This window comes from Manacus candei, unplaced genomic scaffold (genome assembly GCF_025592945.1).
Source record: "Manacus candei isolate 608988 ecotype Guabito, Panama unplaced genomic scaffold, ASM2559294v1 h1tg000007l, whole genome shotgun sequence".
Classification (NCBI taxonomy): domain Eukaryota; kingdom Metazoa; phylum Chordata; class Aves; order Passeriformes; family Pipridae; genus Manacus; species Manacus candei.
The window spans coordinates 6,932,946-6,951,300 of NW_026138055.1; the positions used below are offsets into that span (position 1 = coordinate 6,932,946).

At 47.9% G+C, this 18,355-nt stretch overlaps 1 protein-coding gene across 1 annotated transcript; it reads left to right on the forward strand.

Moving 5' to 3' along the window:
* The first annotated feature begins 959 nt into the window (after positions 1–959).
* On the forward strand, positions 960–18,355 carry EFHC1 (EF-hand domain containing 1). The gene is made up of 11 exons (XM_051812623.1): positions 960–1,201; positions 6,021–6,242; positions 7,932–8,219; positions 9,908–10,057; positions 11,462–11,654; positions 11,963–12,183; positions 12,887–13,027; positions 14,206–14,419; positions 14,762–14,909; positions 15,685–15,889; positions 17,865–18,355. Exons 1-11 carry the CDS (start codon positions 1,007–1,009, stop codon positions 17,988–17,990), a joined length of 2,103 nt encoding a protein of 700 aa, XP_051668583.1. The 5' UTR covers positions 960–1,006; the 3' UTR covers positions 17,991–18,355.

Genomic DNA, 18,355 nt, shown 5'->3' on the forward strand with positions numbered 1-18,355 from the left:
ACACTTCAGGGATGGGAAATCCACAACTTCTTTGGGCAACACGCAACTTTGCTCTTCCATGGTAATGGATTTAGCTCTCTTTTCTCTCTTGCATTTGGGAGTGCTTTTGCACAGCCACCTTTTCCTTGCTGGTCTCCCTGCTGCTTGTTTTTGCCCCTTCCTTCAGAGATAAAAATCATGTTTGAAAGACAGGGATTATATCAGTGCTACATATTAAACCCCCACTATTGCACAGGTCATATACCTACTATATACATAATAAACCAGCACAACCACTTCTGTTAAAATGTTTCAAGCACTCTAGGTATGGATTTGTCCCTCCATGGCTACTTCTCACCGTGGGCACTGCACGGGGCAGGGAAAACTTCCCTAAAAAGTAGCCTGGATGCCACCACCTGTTTTGGAGTCCAAGATATTTTAATGTGAGGGGGCTGTGGGGGGCTGTGAGGAGCTATGAGGCTGTGAGAGGCTGTGAGGGGCTGAGAGGGGATATGGGGTCTATGAGGGGCTGTGAGAAGCTGTGATGGTATATAGGGCCTGTGAGGGGCTGTGATGGGATATAGGGCCTGTGAGGGACTGTGGGGTCTGTGAGGGGCTGTGAGTGGGATGTGAGGGGGATGTGAGAGGCTTTTGGGGGGATATAAGGTGGGATGTGAGGGGGCTATGAGGGGCTACGAGTGGACTTCGAAAGGGGTGTGAGGGGCCGTGAGGAGACTGTGAGGAGGTTATGAGGACGCGGTGAGGAGAAAATCCCAAGTAAAAGAGGATTAACGCGTTCTGTGTCCTTATTTCCACACTGCGGGGGCCGAACCGCCCGCCCGGTACCGCGTAAGGAGGGTCCGAGCCCTCCACCTCCCTCCATAACGCTGCCACCGCCGCCCCGCGGACCGTGGCGCTAACTGCGCAGGCGCGGAGTGAGGCGCGCGGAAGGGCCCGCGCATGCGCACTGAGCGCCCCGGCGGTTGCCGTGGAGACGCGTCGGCGGGGCCGGGCCGGGAGCGCCGCCATGAGCGCGGGACCGGGAACGGGAACGGGATCAGGGCCGGGACCGGGATCGGGAACGGAATTAGGACCAGGACTAGGACCCGGACCGGAATCAGGATCGGGACCGGGACCGGCACCGGTACCGGCCCTGGGACCGGGACCGGGGCCGGGGCCGGGTCTGCCTTTCCTCCCCGGCTGTGCCGTCAGGGACCCCACGGTGAGCGCGCACTCCCGCTGTCCCCTCCGCCGTTCCCCCGTCCCAGGGACTCCTCTCGACCAGGGGCGCCAGAGACTCGTCGGGGGACCTCATGGCCCCTGAAGATACCCCCTGGGAATGTGGTACTGCCTCAGACCCTCCTGTAATTCCCCCGGAGACCTGGTACCCCTAAAGTCAACTAATATTCATGGAAACATGGAATGGTTTGGGTTGGAAGGGACCTCAAAGATCACCTGGTTCGAATCCCCTGGCATGGGCAGGGACGCCTTCCACTTGGTTGCTCCAAGCCCCATTCAGCCTGGCTTTGTACACTTCCAGGGGTGGAGCAGCCACAGCTTCTCTGGACAACCTGCCCCAGGGCCTCACCACCCTCGAAGCCAACAATTCCTTCCCATATCTCATCTAACCCTGCCCCCTGGCAGTGGGAAGCCATTCTCCTTTGTCCTGTCCTTCCAGGCCCTTGTCCCAAGTCCCTCTCCGGCTCTCCTGGAGCCCCTTTAGGCACTGGAAGGGGCTCTAAGGTCTCCCTGGAGCCTTCTCTTCTCCAGCTGAACACCCCCACCTGTCCCAGCCTGTCTCCAAAGCAGAGGGGCTCCAGCTCTTGGAGCATCTCCGTGGCCTCCTCTGGACTAACTCCAGCAGCTCCACATCCTCCCTGTGCTGGGGGCCCCAGAGCTGGATGCAGCACTGCAGGTGGGGTCTCACAAGAGCAGAGTAGAGGGGACATGTTACCCCCTGAACCCATGCCAAGGGAACATCCTGTTCCTCAGACTACCCTGTAATTCCCAGGAAAGATCTGGTACCTCCTGAATTCACCAAATATACCTGAGGCAACTTGGTGTTGTGTGAACCCATGTGATGAGAACGTGGTACCTCTCAAACTGACCAGACCCTGGTACCCTGTGATGTGACCCTCAAGGAACCTGGTGCCCTGTAACCTCATTTGATGCTCCTGAGCAGGCCTAATATCCACTGAACTCTCCCCAAGGAACTTGGTGTTTCCCAAAGCCCACAGATCCCTCCTGAACTCACTTCTGGGGGACCTGAATGCTCTAAACCCGCTTGGTATTCCCTGAGCCCACTCACAGCTGATCTGGTACTCCCTAAGTTCTCCCAGTCTCCTTTGTGATTGCAAGTGTGTTTCAGGGGTCTTGGTGCTTTTAATCTTGTCCCCTAGGAATCCATTGCATCATGTACCCATCTTATAACCCTGAATTTGTTTTGATAGCTTTGGGGAAAGACACACACACACACACACCAGCCTCATTTGTGATTCCAAAAGCTTTTTCCATAACTGCAGAAGTGCTGTCTGCAAACTCACCCCATGGAAATCCAGTCCCCCTGAATCCATCTAATAATTCTCTGACCAGTTCATGTGATACCCCAAGGGAAATCCCCAAACTCACTTTACAGTCTGGAAACCTGATTCCCTCCGGAAAACTGCTGTTTCTCTGAACCATCTCAGTTTCCCCAAAGGAATGTGTTTGAACCTTCAACTCACTGTGATACTGCCCTGAACCAGGACCCTTAAATTCACCTGATACCCACTCATCTGGAAATACCCAGGAGAACACACACTGTCCAAACTTCAAGCAGTCCTCCTCTAGGAATTAATCTCTCAAATCATCCCAATATTACTGTGTCCTGCATCCACCCACCCCCCTTAGAGGGACAGATATGCCCTAAAGTCACCAATCTCCTGGTCAGTCAACACCCTCCTGAAACTCCCTCCTCCAAACATCTGATACTTTCAAAAATGCTCTCCTGGTATTGCCTGGAGAACTGAATCTTTGGTGGTCCAGGTCTGGAACCTGATAACCTGATGAGAGAACTGGTATCCCACCACAGAACTGATACCACCACAGCCTCCAGGATCATCCTAAGGAGGTGCTCACAGATTCCCTGGAATAAGCAGTCTCATCCTCATCCTCTGCACTTGATACCTAAATGATGAGGCAACCTCTCCTTTTCCCCATTCCCAGTGACCCACACACTAAGGACCTGATAACCCCAAATCTTCCCAACGTCCTCTTGAGATGAGAGAACTGATACTCCCTGAGTACTCCCATTTACTTCTTGGATGCACAAAAACATCCCACAAAATGTCCAAAAGGGGGTTATTTCATGCCTGGTTTGGGCACACCAAGGATTTACGGGCTCCTTGGAGAGCATCTCTGACAGGGAAACATTCCTGGCTGCATTCAGCTTCATATATAAAAATTACTTATCATAGAATCATGGAATGGTTTGGGTTGGAAGGGACCTTAAAGATCATCTCATTCCAACCCCCTGCCATGGGCAGGGACACTTTCCATAGGCCAGCTTGCTCCAAGTCTGGCCTCAGTCTTTGACAACTGAGTTCTCCAACAGTTAGTGGAGTCATTTACTCATAACAAATAACCATGCAGTAATAAAGGTCATCTCAGAATTATTATCAGATAATAATACTATTTCCCTGAGATCATTTATAACGTCTCGGAAATCTGCAATTTTCCAGTCTCTAAAATGGGCATCACAACACTTGTTTTCCAATGAATGCTGAGAGGTGTTGAAGGAAACCTCTGTGATCAAATAAACAGTGTTGTTATTGCTTAATGCTCATGGGACAGGGAAACACAGACACTGGGAGAGAGAATGGTGTTTGTGTGAAGTGTTATAGAGTTGGCAAAAAGTAGGACTTAATTCAGTGCAATTTCTTCAGATAGGGACTGGCAGCTACTGGGATTAGGAGTTTACATTCTGGGTTTTCCCTTTTAAATTTCCATTAGTCACCTGATCCTGTGAGATGTTATCTGGCATCCAAGGCTCACTTGGGAGAGCTTATCCACTCCAGGAGCCTAGTGTCTCTATGAGGTGTTTTTTTTAGGCAGCTGTGGGCCCTTAAAAGCCTGTACACTTCTGGCAAACACTGATATTGCTCAAATGAAAGACAAACTTCCTGGTTTTCCTTGAATATTTTCCCCACAGCTTTCCCTCTGGATGTATTTAACAGAAGGAAATGGCAGTTCTGTGGCAGTTTGTAAGATGTTGTGCTAACGTGTCTTTAGTCAACTGTTATTTTCACCTGAACCTGTTTTCCTCACTGCTCTCTCCACTGCAAGATCTGTAGTAGCAGGTTAAAGAGAAAACAAGGAATTATGTGAAATTCAAGTGGGGCCTTGAAGATATAAATAAGATTAGAGGCTTAACCATGAGGGGTGAGGTAGGGGGTGGAGAAGAAGTGTTTCACATGCCTGAGGTTGGACTGAGTGCAAGTCTGGGGCTGGAAAAGGAGCTGAAACTTGTTCTTTCAGCACTAGAAATGCATACAACTCTGTTTTATTTGGCAACAGTCAAGGGGTTTTATTGTCAAAGACTCATAATTTCTTCTGCTTTCTCTGGAGCATGAAGTGTTGAAAGCCCAGTGGGACCAGCCAGGCTTTCAGGAGTGCAGGTGATGTACCAGGTGTGGTGAATTCTACAGCAAGTGGAATGGCTTGATGGCACTCAGATCTGAACCTACTCTTCAGTAGTGAAGAGCAAGACTGGCTGACAGAGATCAAGTCCTACTCACAGCTCTGATTGAGTCTGGGGAGAAGGACTTTGAGTGCTGGTGGGTGAGAGGCTGGACCTGCCCCGGCGCATGGGCACTCCTAGCCCAGAAACCTCCCACTGGGCTCATCCCACTGCATGGGCCCATCCCACTGCATGGGCAGCAGGGGAGAGGGGGATTCTGCCCCTCTGCCCCCTCAGGTGAGACCCCACCTGCAGAGCTGCCTCCAGCCCTGGGGAACAACAGCAGAAGGACTTGGAGCTGCTGGAGAGAATCCAGAGGAGGCCAAAGAATCGCTCCGAGGGCTGGAGCCCCTCTGCTCTAGAGACAGGCTGGGAGAGCTGGGGGTGTTGACCTGGAGAAGAGAAGGCTCCATGGAGACCTTAGAGCCCCTTCCAGTGCCTAAAGGGTCCACAAAACAGATGAGGACAAACTTTTTAGTAGGGCCTGTACCACTAGGACAAGGGATGATGGTTTTAAACTAAGAGTCAATTTAGATTAGGTGTAAGGAAGAAGTTTTTTGCAGTGAGGGTGGTAAAACACGGGCACAGGTTGCCCAGAGAAGCTGTGGCTGTGCTATCCCTGGAAGTTCAAGGCCAGGTTGGATGGGGCTTGGAGCAACCTGGGATAGTGGAAGGTGTCCCTGCCCATGGCAGGGGGTTGGACCAGATGACCTTTAAAAGTCTCTTCCAAATCAAGCTGTTCTGTGATTCTGCGACTGTGGAGAGAGGTGATAAAACAACTAATGTGCTTTAGTAGGTTTCATAATTGCAGTTCTGTGAGCATGACACACCAAGATTTAGCCCAGCAAAGAAAATCCTGTATCATGCCCAGGAGAGGGTTAACAAAATAAAAACCAACAGAATACACAGAGAGTGCACAACAGTCAAGGGAGCACCATAAGGCAGTAACTGAGGTCCCATGGTGCCCTGTACTGCTGAAAAACAGGGTAGGAAACAAAAGGTTTGTGAGATAAATACCACATAAAGTGCTGACACCCCATTCTAGGCACTGAGTATGGTGGCAATAGGGAAATTCATTGATTTCAGTTCTTGGGGAATCTGTGAGAGTGTTAGGATTTGAGTCCACTCTCATACTTTTTACATCCAGCCACTTACTGTTTTTTCAGCCTCCTTGGTTTAAGTGTAAAATTTGATTTTAAATAGCTGCTGCAGTAGTTTATAATAAAATGCTGGGGGTAGGGGAGAGAGACTGGTTTTCTGTGCTTTCAGTAGCTGTATCTACTCATTTCATGCAGTATTTTGACAGCTGGATTTCTTTCCACAGAGAACATCTTTTCATCGGTCCCACACACTGGGCTTCAGAAATGGATATGCCTTTTCCCAGCTGCCAAGGGAGGGGATTGGCGGGGAGACGATCTTCCCAAATCTGCTCTCTCAAGATCAGCTGGATGATTTATGCACAAAGGGACCCACCCTGACCTACGGGCCAGCCAAGAAGTCTCCACCTCCACCCTTCATGCCGTCATACGTGGCTTTTGACAAACAGGTATAAAGAAGCTTATTCCAGGAATATCACTGGCCAAATTCGGAGACACAAACACTCGGCTCCAGGGTTCACAAGACTGTGTGCAGCAGTTTTCAGATGCCACAGCCCTTAGTCAGAGACAGCTGAACCCCAGACTGAAAGAGGCTTTCTTTGCTAGAGAGGAGGATTATAATACGTAAACGATGTAAGACATTCCCTGCAAGTTATACTCCAGCATTTCCAGCAGGGTTGGAAAAGAGATTTTGATTAACTCTGAAAAGCTCCAGTTTATAACTATTGCTCTGTAAGCCACAGCCTTGGCTTTTTGTGTTTCCAAAACTGTACTGAGATTGCAACTGAGCTTTAACTGGAAACATCAGTCTGCAGTGGGGACTCTGATAGTCTGACTGTGGTCTACCTATTTATGCTTGTGTTGGTCATCACAGCGTGTCCCAGCCTGTGCTGCGCCATTAGTACTTCCTGAGTTACATCCTGGTGATCATATTGGACTAGGAGGTGGCTCTGTGTCTGTTCAGGGCAGTCCTGAGCTGACCCTTGATTTTAAATGCTCCAGTGTCCCATCCTGCAATTGGCAGCCACGGACAGAGCAGTGGCTGCAGAGCTCTGTGCAAGGCTCCTGGAGCTCGACACATGCAGGGCTCCACACACTGCCAGGGAGTGCAGTCTGGAGCAGTCTGGAGCCAGCCAACCCTCAGTCCGTCTGTGAGACAGGCTGGGGAACAGATGTGCCGTGTTAATTACTGAGGCTGTTCCTTCAGAGGGATGTATACATTGCTGTTTATTCTGTCAGATCCTTCTCTGCCCCTTCCTTCAAGCCAGAGGAACATCAGGGGCCCCAGTGCTGCTGGGGGTGTCCTGGTCCCTTGTGGGGCACTTTGCTGACTGGTAGGAACTTGCTGGCTTTATCATCCCTTCATTATCCAGTCCTCTGTGCTGATGTGGCCTGGGTATGCAAGGCCTGATTGGCCACCTACATCCTCTTAGGGTCATTGAATGATCTTGGAGAGAATACTCCTCCTACTTCTGCCAAGCACAGGGACTGGCTGATTAATTTCCTTGCTTCCCCAGCACAGATCAGGCTTTGCTGTCAGTGCTGAATAGATGTGACTTCAGATCATACAATCATGGAATAGTTTGGGTTGGAAGGGACTTAAAGATCCTCTTGTTCCTACCCTCCTGCCATGGGAAGGGACACCTTCCACTAGACCAGGTTGCTCAGAGCCCCATCCAACCTGACCTGGAAATGATGAGCCATGCAGATTTTAAAATCCTCAGCTGTGGCTGAACGTTTTATTAAAATCTCTTGATAACTTCCCTAAATCAGGGGCTGTAAAGCTGACAAATAAAGAGTAACGTATGTCAGTAAAGTAAATTACTGTCAACAACCAAGCGCCTGGCAGAAGGTGAAATAAGCATGTGATTAAGGAGGAGTAGGGAAAAGGTTGTATTTTAACACCTGTCCCATGCATGTCAAATTTATCAAAGGCAGGTCTTGATAAAAGCCCTCACGGTGCCTCTGCCATCACTCACAGATTTGGCCTCAGTTGTGTTTGATGATTTTGTAGAACACAATCCAGTAACTTTTCGCTGCCAGAGCAAATTAAAAATAATTTATTGCTCTTAATAGACTAATCACGGTGTTCAAATTGTTTCTTTCTCTCTCCCTCTGTTATGTTGTCCCTTGGGCAGGTTTTGAAGTTCGATGCCTATTTCAAGGAAGAAGTTCTTACCTCTGCAGAGGAGCATTACCGGATCCGCCAAGTGGGCATCTACTACTACCTGGAGGACGACAGCATGTGTGTCATAGAGCCTGTGGTGAAGAACTCTGGGCTCATTCAAGGCAAACTTATGAGACGCCACCGGGTGCCCAAGAATGACCAGGGGGATTATTACCACTGGAAGGACCTGAATCTGGCCACGAACATCACCATGTACGGCAGGACGTACCGCTTAGTCGACTGCGACTCCTTCACCAAGGTGGGTTGCTGGTACAGAGAACACTGACAGAAAGAATCCTGGGAATTACAGGTGGACAGACCTGTTAGAGTCCAGCAGCTTGCATCTGTAGCTCACAGTCTTTCATTTTGCTTTTTGTGTAGATTTCTTTCTTCAGGCCAATGCAGAGTTCAAGGTATGATATTTGCTGAGGGCATGTGAACTGCTTGGTACTTTAGCCCCAGGACTGCTGGGAATCCACCCCTTGTCCTCAGGACCTCTCCTTGCAGTACAAATTCCGATTCATCTCTGGGTGCAGAAACATTGTGCATACATGAGAAGGAAATTCGGGATCCTAACTCTTTTCTGATTTAATATTCCTCTGTTAAGGGCAGGGGAAGGGAATAAAATCAATAACTCTGCACCCATCCACAGCCAAGCCATGATCTGTGGGTTGGGAATCGTGGTATGAACTGACCTTTCTAAAAGCTTACTCACTGCCTGCTTTTCTATTTCTGGCTATTTCTGTGCCAGTAAATGAGATAATAACGATCCAATAACAAGTTATAACAATTACCAGTACACTGGTATCCTGTTAGATTGTCCCCAGGATAATCTCAGTCCTGCTCAGCTACTATTCTTCCAGGCCAGGAGTTAGAATACTCCAGGGACCATTCTCAATAGGTGAGTTACATGCAGTCAACCTGTTCTGGAAGCTGTGAGAGTTTAGATCCAGGCTTTTCCTTGCCAGTTGGCCTCAATGCCCAGGAATGTTCCCAAACATGTGTAATAATTGGTGTATATGTGGCTGTGGGACCAGCTGTGCTGAAACTGGAGGACTGTTAAAGTCAGCCCACATCAAATGAAGAGCTGGTCCTCATGTTAATATTGATGAAAAACATGGAATGAGCTTACATGGGTCTACATCTCCAGGCCACCGGTCTATTTATCATTAACCTGCACCCTCCAGACCGGAAAATAGTGAGTCTGAAAGTGTGAACCTGCCTTGTGAGTCTTTGGGGGGATCCCACATCCCCCTTGGAGAAGTTTGCATGGGTGTTTCCTGGGCTGAATATTTTCATGGGCCACTTCCCAAGGCTAAAAAGGGAACAAGTCCATTGACTTCAGAGGTTGTTTTGAGTGAGTGATGTGAGTACACAAGTAACACCCTAGAGGTTGTTCATGCATCCAAGGTAACCAAGAAAGCCCTTCATAAACAAGCAGATTGCACTCTTTCTGTGGGAAAAGTACTCCTGAAAGATGGAATGAAGCTGCCACTGGCACATATCCTCATGCCTGGGAGGTCTTGGTGGGCCTAGTGTGGGTAACACTAACTTCCACTGTCTGACACAGCCCTAAGTCTCTTGCAAATTTAGGCTGACTGCATCTGTGTTAAACACCCATTTAACTTTTTTCATTTACATAAAAGAGACCAACTGGCAGTTATCCTCTATTTAAAGCCCTAAGGCCAAGGAAAACTGTGCTCCAGTGAAATCTGAGTTAGGATGTTGAGGACAGGACTGCTCTGATTAATTAAAGGGTAAGCAAAGCTAAGAAGTAGCTTAAACAAATATCTTTGTCATCCGATGTACTTGCTATTGCAGTAGAGTTCTCTGTGAGGAATGACCTTGCAGTATTCTGACCTCCCTCACCTCTGCCCACCGGTAATCTCTAGTCACCTCTTACCTTCAGAACTCACGGCACATTAACACCTCAGATGACCTTCCTAGGTGTTCATGGAGAGCCAGGGAATTGTACTGAACCCTCCAGAGCAATTGGTTTCGGATCCTTACATAGAACAGCGCCGGACGCCTGTGCAAAAGCCCATCGTGCCAGCAGGTCCCGACCCCCTCTGGCAGTTCCTGACCTACGACACAAAGGTGAGAGAGCTGGGGATTACCCACATACTGTGGGATTACCCACATACTGTGGGATTACCCACAGTACCCACTCATAAAGCACCTCCAGTCCTGTGTCCAGTTCTGGGCCCCTCACTTCAGGAAAGACATTGAAGGGCTGGAGCGTGTCCAGGGAAGGGAAAGGAGCTGGGGAAGGGGCTGGAGCACCAGGAGCAGCTGAGGGAGCTGGGGTGGCTCAGCCTGGAGAAAAGGAGGCTCAGGGAGTCCTTCTTACCCTCTGCAACTCCCTGACAGAACAGCAGAGCCAGATGGAGGTTGAGCTCTGCTCCCAGAAAACAAGGGACAGGATGAGAGGAAATGGCCTCAAGCTGTGCCGGGGAGGTTCAGGTTGGACATCAGGAATATTTTCTTCATTGTAAGGGCTGTTAAACTTTGGAAGGGGCTGCCCAGGGAAATGGTGGAGTCACCATCCCTGGAGGTGTTAAAGAAACAATTGAATGTGGCACTTAGTGCCATGATCTAGTTGACAAAGTCAAGGTTGGTCAAAGGTTGGACTCCATGATCTAAGAGTTTTTTTCCAGCCTAGATGATTCTGTGATTACAGATTATATGTGCCATTGAAACCCAAGTCTGCAACCTCCATCATTCTAAAACACCTCAGTCTGCTGAAGAGACTCCAGATTTGCTCCTTTCTTGGCTTTAGTGAGAAACAAGACCTTTTATGTTTTTTCTGGGCTTTGTGCCTTGTAAACTCTTGCCAGCTCCTTTTCAGATTGCAGAGTATCCATTACTCTCTTGCTTTCTGTTGGGATGAGATAAGCCACCTGCCTCTGGAATTTAGCATCCAGATGCAGTTCTATTACGAATGGTTGTGCTGCATCCACTCCTGTCTTCCCCCAAAACATTGATGCCAGGTGCCAGAGCAGGCAATTCAGACAAACAAAACTGCCACTTGCTCTGACTGAGTTCTCCCTGTGCACACAGCCGACTAACACTGGCCTCCCTGCTCCTCTGGATCTTCTTTTCAGGTAGCAACAGTTTAAGGAACCCTATGGACTACATCCATACTAGAAAATGAACCAGGGCTGGGATACAACCCAAGTTCTGCATGTTGTCTCTGGCCAGCTATCAATCAAACATCTCCTGGCCATCAGCTATGGGTTAGCACAGACCAGGATTGTACCCAGATACTATTTTGGATGTGTTCCCCCTTTTTTGAGTGGAACAGGCAGTTTTGCTATGTGGATGTAAGCTGGGCCATACCTTTCAGTTTACTGCCAGTTTAGCCTTGGTGGCTATTGGGCTGCCTGTTCAGGAGCTGGACCTTGGGGAACTCTTGAGCATCTCAGCATGAGCAGTTTGATTTCTTGGCATGAAAAGATGATTCAGATCCGTGATTGTCTGCTTCTCTTTTCTCCACCCCAGGTCCTTCGCTTCTACGCCATATGGGATGACACAAACCACCCCTTTGGTGACCAGCATCGTTGCATCATCCATTACTTCTTGGCAGATGACACAGTGGAGGTTCGGGAAGTGTACAGTAGAAACGATGGGAGAGACCCATTCCCAGTCCTGATGAAACGCCAGCGCTTGCCCAAAACCCTCGCAGAAAAGAAAAGTAAGTTTAGACTGGCACATCTGTCTGGGCTGAAGTGCCTTGGTGGGTGCACATGTCCATGGTGGCTGTGCCAGAGATACACTGCCTCTGGAGAAACTTGGCTGAGAACACTCCAAGTGTCACTGTTTTATAGTCAAAGTTCTTTAAGTGATCACTAAATTCTTTATCCTTCGGGAAACAGTGGCAGGACAGCAGTGCCAACAGCTCCCTGGAGCTATTTATACAGCTTGCTTTTATATTCCTTTTCACTTAGAAATGTTAACATCTACCTGATTAATTTACTTTTCCTTTTGCTCCATTGTCCTTAGTGGGCTTCCCAAGCTGTGTGCTGGAGATCACTAATGAGGAGGTACTTGAGTGGTACTCACCCAGAGATTTTGCTATTGGCAAAACCATCACCCTCCTTGGACGCACCTTCTTAATCTATGATTGTGACAAGTTCACACAGAACTTCTATCGGGAAAAATTTGGGATCACAGACTTCCAGCCACTGCAAATCAGTGAGAAACCACTTGAAAAAGTTCCACAGGTACTGCAAACAATTTCTGAAAGGGAGAGAGGAAAGAAGTAGTTGGTATAAGCTCTTATAATAAAGTAGAGGTTCAGTTTAGTGAGAACCTATAGAAAACAAGTTCAATTTAAAGAAAAAAAGCGAGTAATTTGAAGAAGACAAGGCAAGAATGGTCATAATCGATATAAAAATGAAAATCTGGCTGCAGTCATACTACTAAACTCTCCTCACTCTCCAAAACAGTTTTGCCAAGTCCAGATTGCCTACTGGAGATGATCACAGCACTTGTTACCTCCCAAACTGAGCCTAGTAATGGTTTGGAGTGTCAATTGGCCTATAACATAGACATGGTGGGGATTAGGTTACCAGTGTAACCAAACAGATGGTTGAGTTCCTGTGCACAGGAAGGTTTAGTTGGAACTAGATGATTTTAAGGTCCCTTCCAACCCAAACCATTCCATCATTCTATGATTCTATAATACAGCCATAGTCTCTTTATTCACAGAAATTACCTGGCTTTCTGATTTTTAATCCTCTTATATTTTCATTAAATCCAACACATGACCAAGCCAGTAGCATCTCTACTGGGTAGATTGTCACAGCTCTTGCTACCTGGTGACTGAAGATTTCCTTCCAAATTAGACAGGTTTTGATAAGCTGCCTTGCAAACTTTGTCTTCTCAGTTTCAGCTGTTTATGGTTGATATCTCCTCTGGATGCAGGTAATTCCTCCCCATAATGGTTTTGGCATGCCTGAAGACTCTCTCCAGAACTGCCTCCGCCTGATTCCAAAGCGTCCACAGAAAGATGTTATTAAGATGCTGGAGAATGATCTCAAGGTCCTGCGGTACCAGGCGGCCCTGGTAAGTGCTTTCCTTGGTGGAATAATGCCAGCTTGTGTGGTAGAGTCAGGAGGGTGGGAGGAGCAGCCTGCTCAGACAAGGCTGTTGGCAAATTCTTCTCTGTGCCAGTGGGAGAAGAGAGTTCCCCAAGCCAGCACGAGTGTCCCTCGGGGGATGCCAGGGGGTTACTGTGTGCTCGCTGTGACAATGAGCAGCACAAGAAGGTAGGAAAAAAAAAAAAAACAAGGCCAGAAAATACCAACCAGACATGCCACAAACCCACAGCCATTTATGGAAAAACTCCCACTGCCAGTGGCACGTGACAGATGGCCCTGACTGGAACAGCCTTGCACTGGGCACTGTGCCCCTGCCTGCCTGAAACTGCTGCCATGAGCCAGAGCTTGATGTCTCTGCTGCTGGCTCTAACACCTGCCCTTCTCCAGGCTAGTCCTGGATGCAGCAGCCGGGAAGGAGCTGTCCTAGCAGAGCAGCCAAGTGCCAGCGTAGAAGCTGGAGAGTCCGGTGTTTTCCAAGAGCATCCAGGCCCTGGCCTTTGTGCCAGCTTTCCAGTTGGTTTATGCAAGGAGCCTCTGGCACGTCCAGCAGTAGCAATGGCATTTCCTGTGCTGCCTGGTGCCTGCCCTCTCCAAACACTCTGGGTGAATAAGGGCTGGTTTCTTTTCCCTATTGTGCAGGAGCTCCCTAAAGGTCACAGCTGACAAGTTCAGATCCACTTAATTTTAAAGGAGGCAAGTAAACCCACTGGTGTGTCAGGGGAGTGACTTCCTGTGACTAAGAGCTGAAGCAGCACCAACCTCTCTCAGGCACTCAGTAGAATGAAAAAAATGTAACTTTAATACTGAATTTTACAGCCTCTCTGGGATGAATCATTCCATATAGGATATTCCTTTCTCTTGGATTATTCAGTCAGTGGAAATACTGAATATACTTGGTCACTGCAGCCTAGATTCTGCTGCTGTTACCCTGAGTAGAGCACATAACCTTTGAAATTCAGATAGTGAGTGCTGTTTAAGGCTTTGTTACACTATGTCAGCACACCAGGAGCTTTGTTTAGTCAGCAATACAAAAAGCTGTGAGCTCTGGGTGCTTATGAGCGGGTTACCAGGTACTCCTGAGCACCCCAGGAAAGGAAAACCTGGTTGAAATGTTCTTTTCCAAACCCACTACCTTTACTTTAGGAATCACCAGTCCCTGAGGACAGAAATCGTCGTTTCATCCTCTCTTATTTCCTCTCTGATGACACGATCAGCATCTATGAACCCCCAATCCGAAACTCTGGCATCCCTGGGGGCAAATACTTAAAAAGGACCAGAGTTGCCAAGCCAGGGTCTACTCCAGAGGATCCCATATATTTTCAGCCCTCTGACTTCACCATTGGCTCTACAATTGAAGGTAAAATCCAGCCTGGATTGATAATACTCTGCTCTGATATGACATTTATTGCATGGACAGTGCATATCCCTTCCTTCGCTTGAAGGATTTGTTGCTTCTGGGTCTCATCACATTTGAGCTTCCAGATCAGCAGGTGGTGTACACCGATATAATTCTGTTACTGTCAATGTCTGAACCTTTGAATCAGTGAAACTATTCTCACTTCAAGAAGTGAAACAAATAGCAGAGCTGGCTCAAAGCTGAGACCAGCCACAGGAGAGGAATCATGCTCCCTCCTGGATGAAGGGACTTGCCCATACTGAAACACAAGTAACACTTCTTTCTTTCATGCCTCTTCCCCAGTGTTCGGCCACAGGTTTGTTATCACTGATGCTGACGAATATGTGCTTAATTACTTGGAAAGAAACGCAGAGAGTTTCCCTGCAACAACACTGCAATCCCTGAGGGATCACTTTCGCCCACGGAAGGCAGTAAAGGACACTGTCAACAAGTAGGCTACAAAGGATGGCGTTGTGGGGCTAAACAACACTCAGGGTTGACATCTAAGGGCATTTGCAGCAGCCTCCATGGGCTGGCTGCTCTGCTGGTTTTTCAGCTACAAGAGCCTGTGTTTGGACACATACAGAGGGGGTGAAGTGTGTACAATAAAATGTCGTGGCTGGTGCTGACCCAAAACCCTTGTGGGACAGCTCTGGCTCATGAGCAGAGACACTTTCAGCCAGACCATGGAATCACAGAATGGTTTGGGTTAGAGGGGACCTTAAAGCTCATCTAGTTCCAACCCCTCTGCTGTGGACAGGGACACCTTTCTCTGGAACAGGTTGCTCAGAGCTCCATACAGCCTGATTTTGAACACCTCCAGGGATGGGGGGGACACCTTTTCCCAAAAGGCATCAGTTCACTGTAACAGATGCTGCCAATTTGAGCTACTTGATCATTGCAGGCTTAGTGGGTGGTTGGTGGAGTCTTTTTTTTTTTCTTGACATTTGTTCCTTCTGTGCTTATCAGCCCATCAGAGCCTAGACCACAACCTCTTTTTTAGCTGTCTGGACCCAGTTTGTGTGACTCAGTACACCCATGTTCCCTCAGAACATTGTTTGGAGGCAATATCATGGTAGTTCAGGGGCTCTGCTTGAAACTTGAGTTGTCCACAGTTCCCAGGACTGTGGAACACACAGGGAAATGCTCCTTGTTCACACAAGTGTCACAGTAAGGCTGCCAGAATCAGCTTTTACATGAAATCCTGTTATTCTTTTCTTCTGCAGTGACATCCCCAAGCAGGCCCTGGATGACTTAATTGAGGAGGTTCAGAAAGAGCTGAAGCTCCGTCACAGCTACTTGAACACCAGGAGGTTTCATGAAGCATTTCATCAGTGTGACAAGGATGGCTCTGGAATCATGGACAAAGGAATGTTTTTGGACCTTTGTGATAGGTTGGAAGTGCCAACCAGCACCATTCTTCTTAAAAAGGTCAGGAGGAAGGGGTGTTCTGCTTTCCCTCGTATAGTTCTTCCAAATGATCTCTTATAAAAACCAACCCTAACCAGCTGCTTTACCCTACAAAGAGGAACAGCTTCAAGAAAAGGGCAATACAGTCCCAATTTAGAAAGGCTTTTGAGGTGTTGGACTGAGCCTGTGTCTTAGAGCAGATAATAATTGCTGTCCTCAAAGGAAGGGGAAGAAATGTTACCCAGGTTGCCCCCCATGTTTGGCTGCACTGTCATGTGAAGCCTGAACATTCCTGCTGGCTCAGGTCTTGGATGTGCAGAAGAGGTGTTACATCATGATAGAGATCAGGGATAGGCTACTGCAGACCCATGGAATGTCTGTCCAGCACAGTTGGGATTGAGTAGAGATGACACTGAGGTGCTTAGGGAATGAGCCTTAGGAAAGCTTAGAGGTATTCTGGATTTTGCAGCAACTGAAGGTTTAAGAACTAAGTATTGTCCCAAAAAATTAAATAATAAGAGAGAAAGAAATCAGAATCATAACCACTTGGTTGACACAGCTGGGGACTGTGAGCAACAGCACGTGGAGATCACAGTCTGCACAGCAGAAAATGTGAGGGAAACTGAGAGAAGAATTCATGCAGGCAAGGGTGCTTCCTTAGCATCACATAACAGGCAGTAGATTAGTGGCCAGTAAAGGCAGACTCAAGAGTTTAGAGAAATCTAGAAACCAGAGGGAGTAGTTCCCTTGCTAAAATAACAAATTTTCTAAACCAGCCAAGTGTGAGCATCCCAGCCATGGCTAGAAAGGTGCACGGGCAGGGGATTTGTGTCTCTGAATGTGGATGAATAAAGGCCCTGGCTAGCACCCAGGGCTTTCCTGTGCTAGAGTTCATCAGACCTCCCTCCACCCTGAGGAATTTACAATGTGGTGGGTCCTTCCTGCTCCATCTGGGAATGGGAGAGGAAGTGACATGACTAAAACTAGCTGGAGAACCTGTGACAACTTAGACTAAACCTCTATGTTTGAAACCCCAGTCTAGGGCTTACACACTAAAAACATCCCTCTTCTCTCTTGAAATCTTAATACCAGTGTTCCCAGAGCCCTCAGGAGCGTGGCAGGGCTATAAATTAAACACAGGGCAGAGTGTGAACTGCTGCCTGGGTTGGAGAGGAGCACAGCTGTCAGTCACACCAGAGCAAACCCCGGTGAATCTGTCTCTGGGCTACAAGGGGAGGAAGAATCCTTTCAAGGAACTGTGATATTAGACCTTTTCCATCTCCCTGGGTGTCAGAAGGAGATTAGTTATGCAATTAAAGAAACAAAAGCCCTCTTTCTTCCCCTTAAGCACTCAAAGGCTATAGCTCTGTAACACAATGCAGGGTCAGGCACGGACACCAGAACTGGCTCATTAGTTGGGCTGTCTCTGAGCTCAATTATCTGTGTCTCCCCTTCATGCCATGTGCACTCACCAAAGTGACACCAGGGACCAGGGACAGTTAGACACACAGCCCCCATCCCACTTTTGGCAGGGCTTTCTGGAAGATTTCCCGTGGCCTGTGTCAAGTCTGTGGCCATGCTTTGTATTTTTGTGAGTCTATTGCCACTGTCGTGATGCCCAGAAGGAAATCAAGATTAGACTCAAACACTTTAGCTCTTCTTGCACAGATTAGTGTCATCTATAGGCATTCAAGGTTGGACTTGGACCTTTAGATCAACAAGTCCAACCTTTAGACCATCAAGTCCAACTCTTAGATGGTTGGATTTGATGATCTAAAGGTTGGACTTGATCTTGCAGGTCTTTTCTAACATTAGTGATTCTATGATTCTATGTTTACCTGTGAATCAGGACTACCAAGGCTCTTCCAACAGGGGAATAGGATCTCCTGCTCTGACACAAAAGCAGTACCTCTGGGCACTTTCCCCTAAAAAAAAACCCTCGATTTTGCAGGTTCTTCCAACTCTTTATGGTGTTTGTTGTTTTTTGTCCCCACAGCTCATTGACTATTGTTCCTGTGGAGAAGACTATGTAAACTACCGTGACTTCCTTCGAGCCTTCCCTAGTAATCTTTTCCCAGAACCTGAAGCACAAGATGAGCAGTTAAATACCCAGGTGACTTGAAGACCTCGTGCTTCAAAAAGGATGTCCCAGTCTTCACCTTTGCTTCACTCACTCTCCCCCTTTCCATAGAACCAGTTAATTCCATCCTTATTTTGTTAACTTTTTTCTTCCCTAACCTCCTTCTGCCCTTTTGGCCACCACCAAACTCAACTTCACAACTGCTGGATGTTGAAATGAAACTCACAGAAGAAAATTTCTGAGAACCAAAGTTGGGTTCTCCTGTTGATCTCCCAACTTTTTAGTAAAGTATTTTAGAGAGCTGAAGCTCTGAAGCCTGGAATGAAAACCACTCTAGTTTTCTTTGAGAGTCAAAAGGGCCTTTCACCCTCAAATAGTGAAGACTGCCAGTTTACATTGCTTTAAAA